General features: G+C 38.2%; 2 protein-coding genes across 3 annotated transcripts in view; both read right to left on the bottom strand.

Annotated features, from left to right (window-relative positions):
* The window catches only part of LOC139715616 (uncharacterized), a 39,544-nt gene extending 31,944 nt beyond the window's left edge, over positions 1–7,600 (bottom strand). Inside the window, exon 1 of the mRNA XM_071627175.1 lies at positions 7,545–7,600. Within this exon, the coding sequence (XP_071483276.1) occupies positions 7,545–7,600 (56 nt within the window). The remainder of the gene's footprint in view (positions 1–7,544) is intronic.
* A 372-nt stretch (positions 7,601–7,972) lies between these two features.
* Positions 7,973–15,668, bottom strand: LOC139715603 (dnaJ homolog subfamily B member 9-like). 2 transcript variants are annotated; one of them, XM_071627162.1, is made up of 6 exons: positions 15,543–15,668; positions 13,772–14,054; positions 12,776–13,179; positions 12,167–12,200; positions 11,460–11,507; positions 7,973–8,205 (listed from the first exon to the last, which is right to left on the bottom strand). In XM_071627162.1, the coding sequence occupies exons 2-6, from the start codon at positions 13,995–13,997 to the stop codon at positions 8,135–8,137; spliced, it is 783 nt and encodes a 260-aa protein (XP_071483263.1). In that variant the 5' UTR covers positions 13,998–14,054; positions 15,543–15,668; the 3' UTR covers positions 7,973–8,134. The 2 variants fall into 2 exon arrangements, with proteins under 2 accessions (XP_071483263.1, XP_071483265.1); XM_071627164.1 differs by lacking the exon at positions 11,460–11,507.
* Between the last annotated feature and the right edge of the window lie 4,442 nt (positions 15,669–20,110).

Genomic DNA, 20,110 nt, shown 5'->3' with positions numbered 1-20,110 from the left:
TTCACTTTCACATGAATTTTCTCCAAAGAATACAAGCATGCACTCACAGTATGCTCTCTCTCTCTTGTGCGTGCTCATACACACTTTCACACGCAAACACACTTTCACACACACGCACACACACACACACATGAACACACACGCGAACGAAACATAATACAGTACGGCACATGAAAGATGAAAATAATAGGCATATGAACCCAGAACATAAACGCACACAAAATATAGGGCATACTGATGACCCAGACAGTCTCTATGGAAACGATTTCTCTGTCTTGTGTGCGTGTGTGTGTGTGTGTGTGTGTGTGTCTGAGTGTGTGTTGGAACGCGAGTATGATGTTTCATTTGCATGTGATTAAATTAGGAAAATCGTTTTGTGGTGATTGGAGTAAAAAATGAGGTAAAGGTTCCCGAAAGAGTTATTAATCAGCAGCAAGAAATGCCCCCTCTATTCATTACGCATCAGGGGTAGTCACCCTTCCCCCATCCCCCTCCCCAAAGCCGCCTCCGGTTGGGATTATACAGTTGATTGTTTTAGTTCTGCATGCAACACTCTGTAATAAGTTCTGGAGATGCTCTCCCTTTCTCTCTCTCTCTCTCTCTCTCTCTCTCTCTCTCTCTCTTAGCAGGCTAAACGTTTCAAAAATGATTTCATAAGGCCCTGCTCATGATTGTTCAGGATGTTACTTACGACAATATTCATTAACATTCATCCCAATGTATGTGTGTGTGTGTTTGTGGTGTATGTATGTATGTATGTATGTCAATATTTTCTCGTAAAGAAATTATCAGTGGGGTTGATTCATATAACCGACTTATTCATGTTGAAGAGAGGTTATTTGCAGTATAAATTGAAAAATGAATTTGTTTTGTGTTTTGAATTGTATTTGTATTGTTTTTGTTCAAGTTACACCCAGAATGGGTTAATTCATGAATAATTGAATGAAATCAATAATATCAAGGGGGAAAATGTATGTATACCTCTCAACATGTTATCGAATTGCGTTGAGGGTATTCAGGAATTAGAAAATGCGTCATTTTTTAAATACAGCAAACATGCCATGGGTGTATGAAGATGTGCAGAAAATGATGTCGGACCTGTGAATTCAGTATTTTGGTCAATTCAATATCTACAAGAGGACACCACTCACAAACGTAGCCTACATCAATAAGAACCTTACCTGCTCTGATAATCCACGACAGGAGTTGGTACACCACGAATAGAGCGCCTCCGATCTTTCGCGCATCCCAAAGACACGTCATATTTTCCACTGCGCAGAACGACATCAGCGTTTCGTGTTGGCAAACTATCGCGAAGAGCTATTCATTCCGTATTGTAGCATATTAAGCACATCGCAAATCAGTTTCCTTGCCTCCGCAATAAGGTGGACCTTTATCATCTCTTGGCTCTTCCCCCCAATCACGGTGGAACCAGCAACTATTTCATCCACATTTTCTTGAATCTGAATTTCCGTCGTATCACAGTACATGTATCACCGCTTGGATGATGATTTAAGTTGGAATCACTAATTAGAAGTGGTATGTCCTTTTGTTTGTTTGGTTTTTAAAGTACATACACACAACGAAAACAAAAGCGAAAACCAAACAATAAAACGAAGAGGCAAGCACGGCGAAAAAAAAATAAAGCTGATATCTGTTCAATACATGGCGCAAACGATTTTTATTCCAAAATGACGGATCCAAGGCAGAGCTATACATAAGTAGTTCATACCAAAAAAGAAACATGGAGTAAGAAAAAAAAAAGAATTTTCACCCTACATGTCAGCGAGGCAGGCGTTTATCTACACGCTCTTTGGACTAACGCTCGCGTAACAGATGTCCCAGATTGGTGGTGTCGAGAAGGATGTTCTCATCTTATCCTCCTCGACGGAGTTACTTAGGTATCCAGCTCTTGGCGAAGACCTACCAGGAGCAGAGGAACGATAACATCTGCCTGGAGACGAGGTTATCCTCTCGCCCGGGGTTAATTGCGACGATTGAATCACTTACACGGGCAGCGCAGCGGGCCTTCCTCCCAACTAAAAACGCAGTCGCATTGGTTATACGATCGATTTGATGATGGGAGCTGCGGGGATGGAAAACAGTGTCGAGGTTGAGGGTTCCCATCCATGCAGGCAACTCGTGATGAATATCGGTAGATGAAGATTTATGATAATCTCAGCTAAGCAGCGAGAAAAAAAAAATGTGTGAATGACATTACGAAACAGAGAGATGGCAAAGCCCAAATTAAGATGCCTTCAAGATTCTTCTGATAAACGTAAGTTAAAACAATGAGATAGATATTGGCAAAAGGGTGGTGCTCTACGAAGTTGGAACCTTGGCACAAAAAGAGGAAAATAATTCACGCTCGACTAAATATTAAAGGGATTGTATAGTTTTGGTTTGGACCTAACTTCAGGTTTCTGACATTTTTTGGTGAGATAACGAGAAACCTCTTATAAGATATAAAAGCGCTTGTAATTTCAGAGGGATTCAACGTTCACTTGATGAAAATAACTGGTTTTGACATGGCTGGGATGTCAAAAAACAGAGTAATCCTAATAAAAGGTGGGACCCACCTTTTATTAGGATTACTTTGTTTTACTTTGTTTTTGGATGTCTCAGCCATTCCGACACCGATTTTCACCTAATAAACTTTGAATTCCTCTTAGAATATGCTCTGTATGTTTCTTGATATCTCACAAAAAAAGTCAGAAGGCCAATCTTCATCTCCACCAATACTATACCATCACTTTAAGATAGGTATACATAATACCAAATACAATATTGTGATGATTCAAGTGTGACAATGTGGATTGAGCATTTTGTTATTGGTGGATCTGATATCACTTATACTGTAATCATTCAGAGACTTTCGGATACGCGTCTTTTGGAGTTTGTACATAATAATGTATTGAGAATCATCTTCTTCCGGTTTGTTATGGTCTTATCTATCAGGGAAGCTTTAGAAGTATTAATGGTTGAAGAATGCATCTTGTATTGCAGCACCGATTATAAAATACAATATGGCATTCTTTTTTTCTTCAATAGACCTCTGACCCTATGTATTATATCACCGTGTACAATGGAACCCCGAATTCCAACAAACCCAGCGTGCTACCTATGAATATGAGGGCGCTATTGCAACATGCGACGTTGCGATCATAAATTTCTCCCTCACAGGTACAAATGTCAACCCTCAAAATCCTCACACACACAATACACGTACACAATCGTAAAAATATGGTGTATGCAGCTGTATACACAGACGTAAGCAGAGTCAGCCTTACCTAAAAAAGTCAGTAATATTGGCTACGTCAAAGAAAAATTCTTCCCAGATGGATATAAACATGTGGTAATTCAATTTAATTCAATTGTGTGAGTCAAAATTCACCAAAGTTGAAGGGATTTGACTTTGGCAAGACTGACTGTACAGTGTACAATATTTTGCTTCTAAATTGCACTGCAGATTCATGCACTCACACATTCATAACATGTACATGTCGTGTACCCTGCACTTAACGTTGTATATTCCCGGGAGTACAAACTAGTACACTTGATACATGTACATGCCAGATAAATCTTGAATATATCAATGTACATGTACCAATAAAATGCAATGTCAGACACGGTTCCTAAATGATCAAAGAAAATGTGAACATTGTCCTCTATCAACATTTCTAAGGAAAGGTGGATTAAAGTGCCATAAAATACTCATAGCAAAATACTGACAATGCTACAACAATGAAAACGAAAAATAATTCCACACTGTATGAGTCATTCAACGCAGATTTCCTGAAATTAAATATTTATTAAAAATCTTTTCAGAAATATAAACATTTCTTTTTCCATTCTAATTTCACAAATGACAGATAAATATACCTCTTCTTCTTCATTAATAGTCTAGAGCATGACAACAGACATACCTTGAATATATACATTTCACCCAAAATCTGACTGGAATAAACACAAATTACACAAGAAACCACATTTAAGGATGGAAGAGCAGAAAGTTTACATGGACTACTGAAAGGCATCGACCATTCAAACACAATACAGTGTACTCCTGTTATAACGAACATGGTCATAACAAAATTCCAGTTACAACAAAATACAAGGAAAAGTAGAAATTACGCGGTGCGTAATATATGTCCCCGCCGGAAGTAGCATTTTGTAACAAAATGTGCAATATAGGTAAAAAATCAAGGTCAAAGGTCAAAGAAGTCAAAGGTCAAAATTCTGTGTAGAAGTTTTGAAGCCCTCACCTAGTGCCATCACATAAAGCAAATGGAATCGAAATTGGGTTAGAAATGGCGAAGGAGTAGCATTTTGTAGCCAATGTACAATAAAGGTCAAAAATCAAGGTCAAAGGTCAAAGAAGACAAAGGTCAAAATTCTGTGTAGAAGTTTTGAAGCCCTCACCTAGTGCTATCACATAAAGCAAACGGAATCGAAATCGGGTTAGAAATGGCGAAGGAGTAGCATTTTGTAGCAAAATGCACAATATAGGTCAAAAATCAAGGTCAAAGGTCAAAGAAGTCAAAGGTCAAAATTCTGTGTAGAAGTTTTGAAGCCCTCACCAAGTGCCATCATATAAAGCAAACGGAATCGAAATCGGGTTAGAAATGGCGAAGGAGTAGCATTTTGTAGCAAAATGTACAACATAGGTCAAAAATCAAGGTCAAAGGTCAAAGAAGTCAAAGGTCAAAATTCTGTGTAGAAGTTTTGAAGCCCTCACCTAGTGCCATCACATAAAGCAAACGGAATCGAAATCGGGTTAGAAATGGCGAAGGAGTAGCATTTTGTAGCAAAATGTACAATATAGGTCAAAGGTCAAGGTCAAAGGTCACAACTGAAATTCTGTGAACAAGTTTTAAAGCTCCCATGTAGTGCTATCATATAAAGCAAACAGAATCAAAATTGGCTCATAAATGACAGAGAAGTAGCAAATTTAACATTTTGATCACACACGGACGCACACACGGACGGACGCACGGACGGACGGACGCACGGACACACACGGAGCCCGTTTCATAGTCCCCTGCTCGAACTCGTTCGGCGGGGACAAAAAATGCCAGTCCTGAGGACTTTGTTACAGCAGGAGTCCACTGTGCAGTCAACTTCGCCTACGTCAAATGCAAAGGGTCCAGAGAAAATCCTTTGACTTTCATGAATTTCGATTTTAATACAGAACATACAACATTGTAAGTCTCATATGTTCATAGTCATTGGGGGTTAAATCTTTCTTCGACTTAGCCAATTTTGCAACCTGTGAGCATGAGGTCAACGTAGGCGAAGTTGACTATGTTATGTCCTTTGATTGGTCACTTTTCACTTTCAAATGAAAGCTGATAAAAAACTGGACATTAATTGATACTTACCTCACTACACTGAATAAAACCATTGCACCATGACACACATATAAAAATAACGATGTTGAGCAAACATAATGTGCATAAGGTTCAAAATGACTTTTAAAAGAAAATGAATGAAATAACTTTTTTTCTGGTTGTTGCTCGTCACACAGCTTAGATAGCCAGTTAATTATTGAAATCCTTAATTTCCTGTTAAGGCTCTGGATAACATGCAGTGCTATTTGGAATCTAACAAGTATGTTTTCCTCTGCAACTTGTGCAGAAAACAGACTGATGAAATGGAAAATGATATAAACAGTATTCTTCAATCTATTACATGATACGTGCAAGCACCAATCAAATACGGTTTATTCTTAAGAATGAATCTGAATAACTGTACTCACTGTGCTGTTGCATTGCACTACTTGTACCACAGTTCTAAAAACAGTCTTGATATCAGTCAGATTTCAACAGTGGACAGGATCATCACTTATGAAAACTTTGTCACTACTAAACAGAAAAGTCTTTCAAACCTGAGGAGCAGAAAGAGGACCAGGACTCTATATTTTCAGAGTGTACCTTTATATTGTTTCCTTCCCAAGTCAATTAGATATTTGTTTGCAAAACCAGATATCTTCAGTAAATTGCATGACATTCAAACACACAAAATAAAGCTTTTTAGACATTACATCCATTAGATCCAAACAAAGAATTTAACTCATAAACATGGTCCACACACTTCATGCACTCCAAACACTGACAAAAGAATAAATTTCCGGCACAGACTTGTATGGGGATGCAGTAAATGCCAGAAGATCAGTTCGAGGAAATTAAGACAATCTATTCAATTGTTCTGAACTTTATAAAGTTTTGCTTGATCCCACATTGCGCAATATATGTACACTGTATATGTTTAGGGACTCTACAACAATTTGTGATGAGTAAAAGGAATTTCATAAATCTTTTTTGAAGTGTACACATTTACTATAGACCCGTTACCAAGATATGTTATGGGCGAATATTATTCTCCAAGTGCTCCAGGGCCATTCTTCTCAGCCTGAAACCCAAGGCCTACTTTGGCTCCTGCAATATTTTTCAAGGCCCAGTCAGATCGAATACAAATCTTTTCTATTTCATTTTAGGCAGACATCCAGCCTGCCTGAGAGAGCTTGGTGGCCCATCAGTTAAGCGGCACTGCTCTAAGGGATCTTGGTCAAGTGATCTGTTAATATCCTGGAAATATGATCCCGTTATACTTTCTTCTCTTTGTTCTACAGCTATTACATCTCCCAAGTGTCTTAGAGTTCCCATTTGCACATGGGATCAACCATAACTTTGTAACTTCAAAATTGTTGAACTCATCGTCCAATTTTCCTCAAACTCTCAAGAAATGTTTCAATGATTTTTCTGTAATCACTGCATCCATATCAATGTTACATCGTAGAAACTCTCCCTTTAAGAGCCAATCTGGAATATTGGTGTGTCAACCTAGCCGTTTGCACAACTCAAGAGAGGCTAACTCACAATGAGGAACAGCAAGATGACTGTACTTTACCCAAAAGAGGAACAAATTCTGCTACAGAAACTTATGGAATTCATACAAAAAAAATCAACATCAAAACTCTTTCTTTCATAAGACCACAATTCAATTAACATGGACTAATTAAACTGCACGTTATCAGCATCATAGATGGCATTGTATTGTCATGTAATTTCAATGGTGTAGAAAATTTCTTCCACATATTGTACTATGCACTGAGACTTCACAGTGTCTTCACAAGTCTGACAAAAGAGACCTCACAGTGGTAAGGCAATAAAATCAATCCTATTTGATTGTCATTCACTGAAATCCATTTTCATTCTTAGATTATTGTTTTCAATTACAATCACCCTAGTACTATTTTTTCTTTTCTTTTTTTTTGGTTTGGAGTCTTCATACTTTCGAAAAGCAAGCACAAGTTTATATATCCATAAAATTGATTACATTCAAGAAACTGGTTGCCTAGACGCATTTCAAAGAGATAGCAGAGACCCTTTTCGTGGCACTGTTTAAAAATCATTTCATTTCATTTCATTTTGCTATGTCTGATGCTGGTGACAATCACACAAACATTATCATATATATTTTGTAGCTGAAGCGATAAGAATGAATCCTTGTGAATTTTGTGGCACTGGTAAAGCTTCTCTCACGTCTTGGGCAGTTGCTGGAAGCCACAGGACAAATTCGATGTGAAGACAGGCACCATCCTTCAAACGCAGCTGCATTGCCATGACTGACACTCCATTTCCCGAGTCAATCATTGTGGGCTGTGAAATCTACATCTGGCAGTTCATAATTATGGCATACAATGTCTGTATCATAGTGTGTTCACACATCTTCCGCAAGAAGGCGTTCCAGAATTGAAACGAACACAACCAGTGTGCGCCGTGAATCGTTGGCTCCAAGGATTGTTGCAACTTTTACTATGAAACAATTAGGAGCCCTGAAATTTCAGAATTCAATGTTTGTGAGCTAATCCGCACTGTCTGTTGAAATTCTCATTGAATCATAATAGCAGTGACCCTGGCAGAGAAAGGAGGAAATGAGTAGATCCTCCTACATTTAAAGCTGCGTCGGCTGGCGTGATTCCGCATCAAAGAACAAGAGTAATTGAATCTGCAGAAAATTTATTCCTCAAAAAAAAAAAAAAAATGATTGGCATCAATAACACATGTAATTGTGTCTGTCTTTTGAAGGGTCCTGCCTCATAAGAGTATCAGTTTGTTCCACACAAGAGTTCTCATGAGCAGTCGGTGTATGTGGTGATTGTGTTCCCCACTCTCTGTGTTACAGTCCTGCAACTCCTTCCACCTGCAAAGTGAAAAGTAAAATGAGAGACACCCAATCAAAAACAATACTAAGATCATCTCATCTCTAAAATAGCATTTAGATCTTATACAGTGGAACCTTTTATATAGTTCAGATAAAACAAATCCCTCTTATACAACAAATTGAATCTACAAGTCCAAACTTTTCTATATTTCCTTGTTTTTGTAGCCAAATATATACTAAGTGAGAAACCTGATATAACAAGCTTCATTGTAATTGCCATGGTTTTTTGTTCCACATTACAACGTTCCTCTGTATGACAAAATTAGTACTGATGGTAAAGACAGCATTCATAACTAAGTGGCAGTGTGAAAATACTTTGATTTTAATAGAGTGTAGGAAAATACCTAACTGGTACATGATTCAGAATCTTGAGAATCTGCATGCAAGTTTTGCTGTGGACTCCTGTTATAACGAAGTTCTTGGGACTGGCACCTTGCTTTTGTTACATCAAAATTTCGTTATTTATAACCAAACAAGTAGACATTAAGAAACAATGAGCCAATAATGTTGCGGCCTGAATTTCTATTCTTTGTAAGGGGGATTTTTCTATTTCCTTGTTTTTTACAACAGGAGTGCACTGTATGAAATTTGGAACTACACAATTCATTTTTGATAGATGGCATTACGAGTGTGAGCATAGCACTGCCAGGATTTTGGGGTACAGGAGGAAGTCTGTCCTACCACCACCACCACCACGAACTAGTAGGAATGCATATTACCCATTCATTCATTCATTCATTTATTTTATTTTGTCACGGTAACAGGCTCAGCCGGAGGCTGTTTTTCAGCCAGTCCGTGAATTAAAAATACACGATACACAATGAATTGTCCACTACATCAACATAGTACTGAACATAGTACCCAAAAGAGAGAAGGACAGAGAACTAGTTTCATAAATATTATAAATAATAAACATTACATCAACACTGATATTGAGATACAGCATCGTATAGGCATCTACAGCAAAGATCAAGGAATTGCATAGTACATGTATCTCAATGATTTAGGTATCACTGACCAGTTCCCGAATAGAAGCGCAACTCCTGCCAGTTTACATTTCTAGAGCATTCAAAGTTTTGAGAAGGAAAGTCACTGAGGATTGGGAAGGGATTGTCTATGACTTCTATACCTACATACTGGTGATTGCTCATGCCAAAACTATTCTTCTTCATCTGACATGTAAAGCATTCATGCGAACACAGGAGATACAGGAGACACAGGACTGATTTCTTCCGCAATGTCTACATTACACAATGTACCTAGATCAACTGTATCCTGTATGTATTGTACACTGTTAGAAAGCATAAAATGAAAAATACTTTCTATTTCGTTTTAAAAAGGCACTGTACGCATTAAACATGTTGTAGTAACCCCTTTTCCCTAAACCAATTAGTATACAATGTATATAGAGAGTCCTGATAATGTGGAATTGCAGTTTCTTCATGTTAAGTGCCTGCCACCATAAAAACAAAAACAAAATACATACAGTGTAATTCAATCAATAGGTTAATTACATTGTACATATGAACATGTTATATCAGTGAAGCTAAATTATGGGGATTCTTTGGAGCCCAGAGATCATTTCAAGGCTGTTTAATGATAAGAAGAATTATCCTACATTTTATCTTCTGAATAATGATACATAAATCTATAAATTCAGAGAATTAATGATATGTAATCAACATATTTATGCCTTCAAGAGGATAAAGGAAACTTCAAGGATGATGTCATTGCAATACCTGTATGCAAAGAATACAGTGTATGCATGCAATATATTTTGTTTTAAAATTATTTCTATTCTCTTGTTTTGGATCGTAAAAAAGAAATATCTATACATCCAGTACAGACTGAGCAATGTCATTTTGATATTGCTGCCTTTAAAAAAAAACCCCTCCCAATCTTTCTGCCTGAAAAGTAGGGATAATTTGGCTCAAAAATAAGAAAGAAAGGGCAGTCCCCACATGAGTGTGTACTTATACCCCTTTCATATTGGCATCCTCGGATGTCACGCTAGACTTGCGTCTGGGATGAACATGGCGTGACTGACCTCCCAAATCCTTTTGTACACACGAGGTACAGTGCGTATGCCCTTTCATATTGATTTCGAACACAGCACGAACTCAGCACACGTTTCCATAGCAACCTGCTCAGGACAAGGTGCCATGATTACTTGCGGCCAGTTTTCCCGCGCTCTTTTCATGAAAGCGACAGTCTGGCAGTCCACCAAAGTGCCGAATCCACAAATTTTTCCAAACGAATTGCAACAATATATACAATTACAGCTGACAGCAATCAGTACAGTGTAGGCATGTATAGCCACTCATGGCAGTCGTCAGTAATCATGTCAATTACTAGTGCTGACTGACCAAATTCTAAGCAGACACACTGACTGACCTTGCAATTTCACACGTGAAATGAGTGTAAAAATTGTTTAGACACAAATAAAACATAAACTATGTTACTTTGTAGTCAGCACATATTTTATTTGTTTTTTTATTATTATTCAATCATTTGTTGTTCTGACAAATTTGATATCTCTGCATGTTGGCAAACAATTTGCCACGGCATTATACGATAAATAAACGATCATTGTATGTAGACAAAGCACACATGTGTAGTTGTATACATACTAACGCGCGCTCGCTGTTGTTAATATCTGAGATTTCCGGTTCTGGTTGTATGCCGTGTCCGTTCATATTGGCAGCGTCTAGCACAAACTTCACGCCATGTTCATCCACTGTTCGTGCTGTGTTCACGCCGAGTCGAGCTTTCATATTGACAGTGGTCTGGGATGAACACGGCACGTCCTCCGGAGGACGTGCCGTGTTTTTGGTCAATATGAAAGGGGTAATTAGTAAAATTATCCAGAAAACCCCTGTTGAAACAAGAGCTGGGAATGGTCAAAATTCAGATTTCTTTCCTCCCAATTCAGTATGGATGGTAAGTCTGTTAATATTCTCTGCAACATGATGAAAAAAAAAACACATTTATTCTCATTCTACAGATTTACTTTACCAGGAGGAAAAGCACTCATGAAGACTACATGTATCTACACTAATTTCAAATTTAACTTGAAGAATCACTAGCTACTTTTTGGAGGAATGCAACAGACGGCAACATGAGATTTCAATGTTTTAGTTTTTCCACACACCATGCAGGGTGATTAGATGTGGATAGACAAGTGCACATGAATGTCTCACAAAACAGAATATATAATGAAACAACATTGGCACCTTTGCTTCTGTGTGTAGTTCGATGGACAACTTTTTGCTTTCGTGCAGCTACATTAATTGGAAGTGGAAGATAAAATGAACATCTGATATGTATGCATTGATGAGAAATAAAAAGGCTTAAAAAAACCACAACAACCGCAAATGCTGGCAGCTGATCTCCTAGGCATGTGAATTTACATAAGATTACAAAGTCTACTTGATAAAAACCAATGACAGGATGACAAACATGACTTATAGATGGAGCTGTAGGTGTCATTCACCAGAAGCAACGTACAGATATGGAAATATCTGTCCACATACATGGATGTAGTTAACCAACTTACTAAGTATACAATCATCAGAAACAATGCTTTTGGACAATCTATCCGTGGTACATTTTAAATATTTTTTTTATTGTGATATAACATATTGGTTCTTGAATGATTGTGAAGCAGAGTAGCCTGCAACGTTGTGTACATGAATCATGTTGGCAGCAGCAAGCATCACTACAGTTTATTCGTCCGGAGTGTAAAGTAGAAACTTGCATTTGCACCAAATATGGTGTAAACATAACAGGTCACTTAACAACTTACCAAGCATCTTGTATTTATAATTATTATACATAGATCTGTACAATTGATTAGACTTTGGTACATTTACACCTCACATCAAATGTCAAAATTGGGTGCGATACTGTAATCTAATTATTGAAATTTGAGGCATCTTACCTGATCTTGAACCTTGACTGTGAAATCCCTGAGCCTGTAGATGGAGAGACGACAAGAGAAGATCAGAAAAGAGAAGACGAGAGAGAGAGAGAGAGAGAGAGAGAGAACAGACGGATATGGCTACTGTAAAATCAGAAAGTTTCATCTGCAGTTTAATTTTGCAAATTTCACGAGCCAAGACTCATGAAACAAATAAATACATGACAGTTCTTGTCTAGACACACTATATGCACTGAATGCTAGTGGCAATTTGCTAAAATGTCATGCCGCAAACAGGGCTGTCAACTCCAATTTGCCAAAATTTCAGGCCACACAAATACCTTGCTTTACAGTACAGTGTATGTCAACTTTCTCACTATGAATCTTGACCATAAAAAAATTGTGTGTATGCGCATGCATTTCCCGAAAGTGTGCTTTCTGCCTATTTTCATTCAAATTCATTACATTTCGTTTTCTCCAATGTCCCTCAAAATCGCATGTAAACAAGCTCTATGAAGAAAAAGAAACTAATAGAGTGATTTAAGTGAAATCATAACTGTGTGACGTAGAACAATGCTGTAAGACTTTAATGTCACTCTCATTTTGCATGCAGGCAAACTGTGTGCTTACCTGGTGTTCCCTGAAGTGTGCATTCCTGAAACCTGATCCAAAGTCCCCAAAGCCGTGTCCTCCACCGAACCCATGTCCCCCACCAAATCCGTTGCCCCCTCCAAATCCAAACCCGCCCATGTCACCACCAAAGCCGAAAAAATCATCCTCCTCGTCGTCCCAGAATGACCCGAAGTCGAAGAACCCGTTGCCGAATTTTACTTTTTGCTTGCGTCCTTTTTGGCTTCCGTGTCCCCTGTGTTGTCGGAAGCTTTCGTCGAATCCATGAAAGAATTCGTTAAAGTTGAAGTGGGCTCCGCCTCCCCTGTGGCCTCCGCCCCCACGCGATTGTTGTTCCTCAAAGGCAGCAGCTCCAAGCATGTCATACTCTTTCCTCTTGTCCTCATCTGAAAGCACCTCATAAGCTATGTAGCAATATCATGGAAAAAAAAAATCAAGCCATTAATGAGAATATGCCACTAACAAACCTAAATTCATGTGACCAACAGCTTCTGAGGTTCCAAGTCAAGAACATCAGAATAAATGTTTCAAACAAATACAAATGTCAAATACAGCGTATGTTCTTCTTCAAAGAAAGTAATCACAGCAAACAAGTGCTCTAAAGTGCAACTTACAAGTTAAAGGTAATTAAACTTCTCAGTCTGATTACTTTTTTTTTTTTAAAGCAGCTCCAAGAGTCCAAATTCTAGTCTGGGATATACGCCATTGGAATATTATGTTTGGCTCGAAAGAGTTGTCTGAAATCTAGATTTTGCATGGTCTACAATTACATTATAGGGTAGGGTTTGTAGTTCACTGGATGACTGGCTTCAATGCACACACCAAGATCATAGATCACATTTTGTGACTAGGGGCTGTTGTATTGTATTTGGCATACTGCAGAATGTTTCGATCAATGCACACGAATGCAATTAAAGACATGGTACATGCCCCTCAGTCATTGTTCTAAGGGGGGGGGGGGGTATACATGCATTTTGCTTGTTTTTAACTGATTACCTTTTGCTATCTCTCTGAACTTCTCTTCTGCATTAGCGTCTTTGCTCTTGTCGGGGTGGAACTTGACTGCTAACTTGCGGAAAGCACGCTTGATATCCCTGTCTGAAGCTGTCCTGCTAACTCCTAAAACCTTGTAGTAATCCCTGGTGGCACTCTGAACATAATCCACAAGGATGACTGCCACGAAGCCGATGGCAGCAAGGTGATAACAGGTTTGGCACTTCATCTTCAATGTCCTCGCAACGGTTCTGCTTTGAGCAGTGTCTGCGTGTTCTGTTTATTTCTGCAAGGAGGGATATAGAGACATGTGGGATGAATGTATCATACTCAGATGGTTCAAAGGGCAAGATAGCACAGTATTATTACATTAGCAGGGAGATATGGGTCTCGTTGGATAACAGGTTTGTTTACAAAGAAGGCTTAATTGACACTGATGAACTGGTCAAGTTGGGAGGAGGAAGATTATGCGGTGTTATCCAACATTTGTGAGAGGTGTGTCAGAACACCTCAAGTAGAGTTCTCGTGAGAAAAAAAAAAATTGCATCTGCTGCCTACAATGTACAGAACAAGAAAGCAATTTTACAATCACAGAACTTTGCCAGCATACCATAGTACCTGTACTTGCAAATTCTTGGTGTATCAAGGGCAGATCTCATACGTAGTCATAGCTTTCACATTCAAAGATGACAATTTGTAACAAATGCAATCAAATAGGTATACATCCCCTTTCCATTTTGGGCTTCAAATATACAATCTAGGCCCTTCCCCCTATGTAATACAAAAATCAGAGTTACAAAGACACGTGTTATTCTACATTCAATACCTTTTAGTTACTTGCCAAAGACTCACTCCTGTACCTGTATTATTATATATTTCAGCATGCTCACAGACAATCATTACACCCATCGTACCCACCTCGGCGTATATCCAGTCTTGGACGTTGCCGAGCATCCACGTAGAAGTAGAAGATTAATTCAATAATTGAATAGTTCCATGGTGTAAACATCATTATGAGCATGGCATTGACTACCAAGGTACTCTCAGGAGTGGATATTATTGGCTCTAGATCTAATCAAATAATTGGCACTATAGTCTCCAAATAAAGAGGGCAGAGAAGCTTGTTCAAATTGAAGCCTATTGCAGTAATGAACAGACTAATGTCAGATTTAGAAAGCTGCTCTTTTCAATACCTCCTGTTGACACCATCGCCATCGGATGATCCAGCTAACGTTAACATATCAGTTGAATTACATTCTATATTAACAATATGGCAATAGCCTATATACCTTTAGCCCGATCCGACCAGACGCTGTGCATTTTTACAGCGACAGGGCTGTGACTGACTGTGTCTGTGAGCCTTGAGCTGTGATAGTAATAAAGTACCGGTAATAATACAATAGCCCCACTTATATGCCATGGTTGACTGCTAACACTAACACTAAACAGTAACAATAACAGGCAACTGCTACATAAGTCATAACTGCGAAGTTTACAAGGACACCCCGCCCGGGGTTAACATTCATAACAATACAGTTTACCAAGGAGCTTCAAACAAAGCTCCTTGAGTTTACACATAACACTTAACAGCCCAGCCGCTGTGCTTTATTCGCACGGCGTCTGGTCGGGCTACTACCGTATCAAAATAATGTTTATAGAAAAAGTACTTCATGAAAATCATTTTGCAGTGCCATCACCACTATTATGGCAGTAATCTAGTTCTGGCTGACATTTATTTCGACTGGAAGCGAGCCGGAGATCATATTTTACTTACCAATAATAAGAGCCGTGTAACGTTAACGTTAGATGAAATGGGTTCCGAACGGGTTGCGGTCGTTTCTAAACGACGAGGTCCAAAAATGCAAATCCGACGATACTGCGTTAATGGACTAGAATATCATACACGTCAAAGATTGCCGATTATTGATTATTCAGGGAAATTATGGGACAGGCTCTGCACACTACAGCAAGTAGATGTTGATATATCCCCAAGCCTTCAACCCTCGCTACTCGATTCGCGCTGGTACTGGTGATCACTGTATCGCCTGTATGATACAACGAACGCGACCCTACTATATAATCTACGTACATTATCCCTCGTGCATTTACGCGTACGGGATACACACACAGAACTGTGTATTGAGTTCTGTGGATACACACCGTTCGTAGAGCTAGAGTACGATAAATACGCCCGGTTCCGGATAAGTCGTTTTCTATAACAAGCTCAACTTCGCCTGTGTCTAGCTTCTTGTCGCATAAGGGTACGAACATCAAACAGCTGTTTACAAGACTATGCTCAAAGTTTAACCGACGGGGACCAATTCTATTGGTCAGAAGTATCCGTAGCGGGATTTCGCGTTTCACAAATTACTAAGTACAAGTAACCGAGTGTTTGGCTTTGCTTGCTAACAACGGCACTGACTTATGAGACTGATAGAAGCTCAGAGATTTTAGACATAGGCATAATACGAGTCCTTTAAATTCACATATAGTAGTCCGCTTCGTTTAATCAATGGAAGGAACACGCTAAAGCCGCTTTTTTATTTTGTTTTTGTTTTTGTTTTTGTTTTTTTCGGGGGGGGGGGGGGTGGGGATGATGAGGCCTTGGCCGGGCCTCGGAGAGTTTCTGGTGAAGCTACTCCAAACGAAGTGAATAATACTATCAGAGGCACTGAAGCCAATAGTTTTATCCAGAAAGTCGAATTGAATTACGCAGAACAGTTATCATTTGCTTTATATTTTGGATCAAACGTTTAAACGAAAGCAAGGGAAATAAGATGTCGTGTGGCGGATGCCATGTTGTGGACGTAGGTATCCCAGAGTGACTGTGTACGAAGCAGAGCGCGTTGTCACACTCACTTTGTAGGCCCATATATATATATACATATATATATATATACATATATATATATATATATACATATATATATATATATATATATATACATATATATATATATATATATATATATATATATATATATATCACGAACCAGCATGTGGTGGGTGGGAAGGTGCACTCCAATGTCTTTTGTTAACCATATCGGTACTTTAGCAATGATTGACAGATGAGGTCATCTGAGGAATATTGGTTTGGAAGGATTTTTTGTGGGCGTTCCCAAGTAATCTGAACAAAAATAGAAGAAAAAAAATTGTAAAAAAATATGGAACGTTTCTAAATATTCGTTTCACCGCAAAAGTGATCGTGAGGGTATACCCTACACGAATCAACATGCATTTGGATTTCAGGGGCCCTTTAACAGATAACCAAGAATTTGTTCATGATATCTGATTCCCTTTTTCAAAATCTCACTTAAGAGTGATCGTGAGGGTATACCCTACACGAATCAACATGCATTTGGATTTCAGGGGCCCTTTAACAGATAACCAAGAATTTGTTCATGATATCTGATTCCCTTTTTCAAAATCTCACTTAGGTACCTCTGTGTACTACGCCTTTTCATGATACTTATCTAACAGAAGAGCGAAATTTGGAGAAAAATTAGTACTTTGTATACGCTGTTTTATTGTAGTCAGAAAGACGCATCAACATTTTATCATAACCATGAAATGCGCATTCAAAGAACTAGAAACGACTGATGTTATCATTACTATTGTTGTTCTTGAGCCGTGCATGCGCAGACGATTTTGCTATACATGTATAGGAGCATATTTCTGCCTGAAGTAGTGGTGCATTAGAAATAATAATGATTATCATAATCATTACTCCCTGACTACTCTGGTCATATTCATCATGACTATTGTCGTTCTCAACCTTTTTTTTTTTCGACAGGAGTATTCTTCACCAGAACTATAATGTGTGGAAACATGACCTCCACAATTACATCGTGAATTACCACTTTTCTCGTCTTGTACAACAATCCTCAGCTCGACAGAGTAATAGTGATGTTAACGAACATGATCGAAAGCTATACTGTTTTTTTTTTTCAAAGTAAACACAATTCGAAACTGGTATACATGTGAATATAAGGTATATACATTGACTGTAGAATTTGGTACGTTACAAACCAATGTGTAAATTGTTTTAATTCTCACAGTCATACAGAACGAGAATCATAGCGATGGGTAATATTATAAAACAACTACTCGTGATATATGATAATGATTCATTGACAAATAACAATGGCATGATTCACTCACTAAAAAGAATGAAAACGTGTGCACAAGAAACAATGATATTTAAGGACTGTAACCATTACCGTATGTTCAGAAGCACAAAACACCCTTTAAGTCATTTTTAAAAAAATTCCAACTAAAGTCATAGTAGTAGAAATTATTCATTAGGTATACATTCAGCGTTTATGGAGTGTCGATCAATATTCTGATAATCCGTACCGTTACTGTATAAATACTCACGAAATAAATGATTGCCAATGTGTAAATTCAGCACTTTAGTCATTATAGAATATCGTATATCTTCATATCAAGACAATAATGATCAGTAATTGGAACAAAATGACAGACACATAAATTCAAATTATTAATCTGGCCTTTGATATCATTGTACTACATAATTATAAATGGCAATTCTGACAATTTGATGTTTGTATAACCAATAAACGAGAAGAGTTATGATTTTGTGTAACATTACTTCATGAAGTCTCCCTGATCTCAGATAGACATGAAGTTTCTTTTGAAGTTTCACCAAGAAATACTGTAGACATCCTCTGCATAGAATAGTCTATGGCTGCCAGTGGTATACTAGTAACTTCAGAGTCAATGCGCGCCAATTCGCGACGGTTAATTTCACTTTGTCCACACAGCAAGTTGCAACACGAGAGTGGTTCGTTGGTTTTCGAAGGAATAAAAGTCCATGTGTTCGTGACACCGTGACGAAAGTTAGCACTTCGGGGCATTTTGTTCCAGCAGCTCGGCTTGGTAGTCAACGATGCTGTCCCCTGTCGGATCGACAAACACCTTTCTGGCAAACTCTTGTACGTGCTATAAGTAAAGAATTAATATTGTTCGTATAATTTCTTTAAAATATCATTAAAAAAAATATGCAAGAACAAAGAGAGAAAGAAAAAACCGATTGTTTTTCACAAAGACCAGACAAGCAAAGTAGAGAATAACTACAGGTCCTAACTGAAGCATGATTATCGAATGACTGTATTATTCATGATAATTATCATTTGGTGTTTTTTTTCGTAAATAACTCTCTTACGGCACCAGAATCTGGCGCCATAGTACAATATTAATTTCACATTCAAAGTGTCTGTAATTCATCAAGGCAGAAATTAAGAATATGGGAATAATTCCCCTCTTTAAAGTGACTCTCTTGACACAATTATGTACTAACAATTAAAAAAAAAGATTATTGAGACGTGAATTTTCTTCAATTTATTCCCCTCTAACTTTTTTGTTAGACGGAGACAAAATGACGAAAATTCACATCTCAGCCTACACCTCTTTTACTTAATAAATTATTCTCGTGTTTTCATTAATGATCATTTTCATTGAATTTTTTCTGTTGGTTTGTTGATTTTCTCGTCTTCATTAGGTATGGGTTGTTGTTGGTTTTTTTTTTCCTTTAGAGGATGTTACAAAACGTTGGTTCTTGTGGGGAAACAATATACCGCTCTCGAGACTTCAACTCATGCAACTTGATTCTATCTTGGGTTAATACTATTATTATTATAAATTCACATTACAACATTATTAGCCGGTGAATGATGTTCACCTCCGAGGTTTGGTAACGGAAGTGCGGTTTCTCCGCAAGTGCAGCCTCCTTCACCACCTCGGCCACGTCGACGGGCTGCACGGCGAGCCCGTGCATGTCCTGGAAATGTTCCGCCAGTCTCTTGTCGACGTCGTCGATGTCGGGATTTTGAAGTATTTCTCCGACACTCCCGAGACCAAGGGCGCCGATGTTTTCTCGCATCGCCGTGTTCACGGGACCGGGCTGGATCACACTAACCCTGATAGTAAGATGTCACATCCATGTACAGTAATTTTCAATTACAAAGGGCGTTTCCGGTACATTACTATTAAAAATTTTATTATAATTATTCAATTATACTTACGTGTATAAGGGATTTATAGCTTCGGCAGACACGAGTGTTAATCGCAAACTGTCACTTTTACAACATCTTTTATTTTCTAAAAATGTCTCTGTGTGTTCTTATTCTTCATCCACATAGCCACCACTTTAACATTGTGTTAATTAACGCGCATCCAATGACAAATTTCATATCATGTTGCATCAACAATACTAACAGCGTTCTTAAAGGCATGCATTTGACAGAAAAAAAGTATCACATTATTTACTGTAATTGCTTTGTTGAGTCACCTCTCATTTATTTGCCAAATAATGACTCATCG

This window comes from Diadema antillarum, unplaced genomic scaffold, assembly GCF_040938485.1.
Source record: "Diadema antillarum isolate AM-2024a unplaced genomic scaffold, OU_Dant_1.0 scf00000052, whole genome shotgun sequence".
Classification (NCBI taxonomy): domain Eukaryota; kingdom Metazoa; phylum Echinodermata; class Echinoidea; order Diadematoida; family Diadematidae; genus Diadema; species Diadema antillarum.
This window is presented reverse-complemented; position numbering and strand designations above follow the sequence as displayed.

Excerpts from the sequence above, each read along its gene's own strand:
- LOC139715603 (XM_071627162.1), bottom strand. The coding sequence starts at position 13,997 with ATGAAGTGCCAAACCTGTTATCACCTTGCTGCCATCGGCTTCGTGGCA. Across the intron at positions 13,180-13,771 it reads GTTCAGAGAGATAGCAAAAG|CTTATGAGGTGCTTTCAGAT; the intron begins GTAATCAGTTAA and ends ATTGCTACATAG. Across the intron at positions 11,508-12,166 it reads CAGTCAAGGTTCAAGATCAG|CTGCACGAAAGCAAAAAGTT; the intron begins GTAAGATGCCTC and ends CAATTAATGTAG.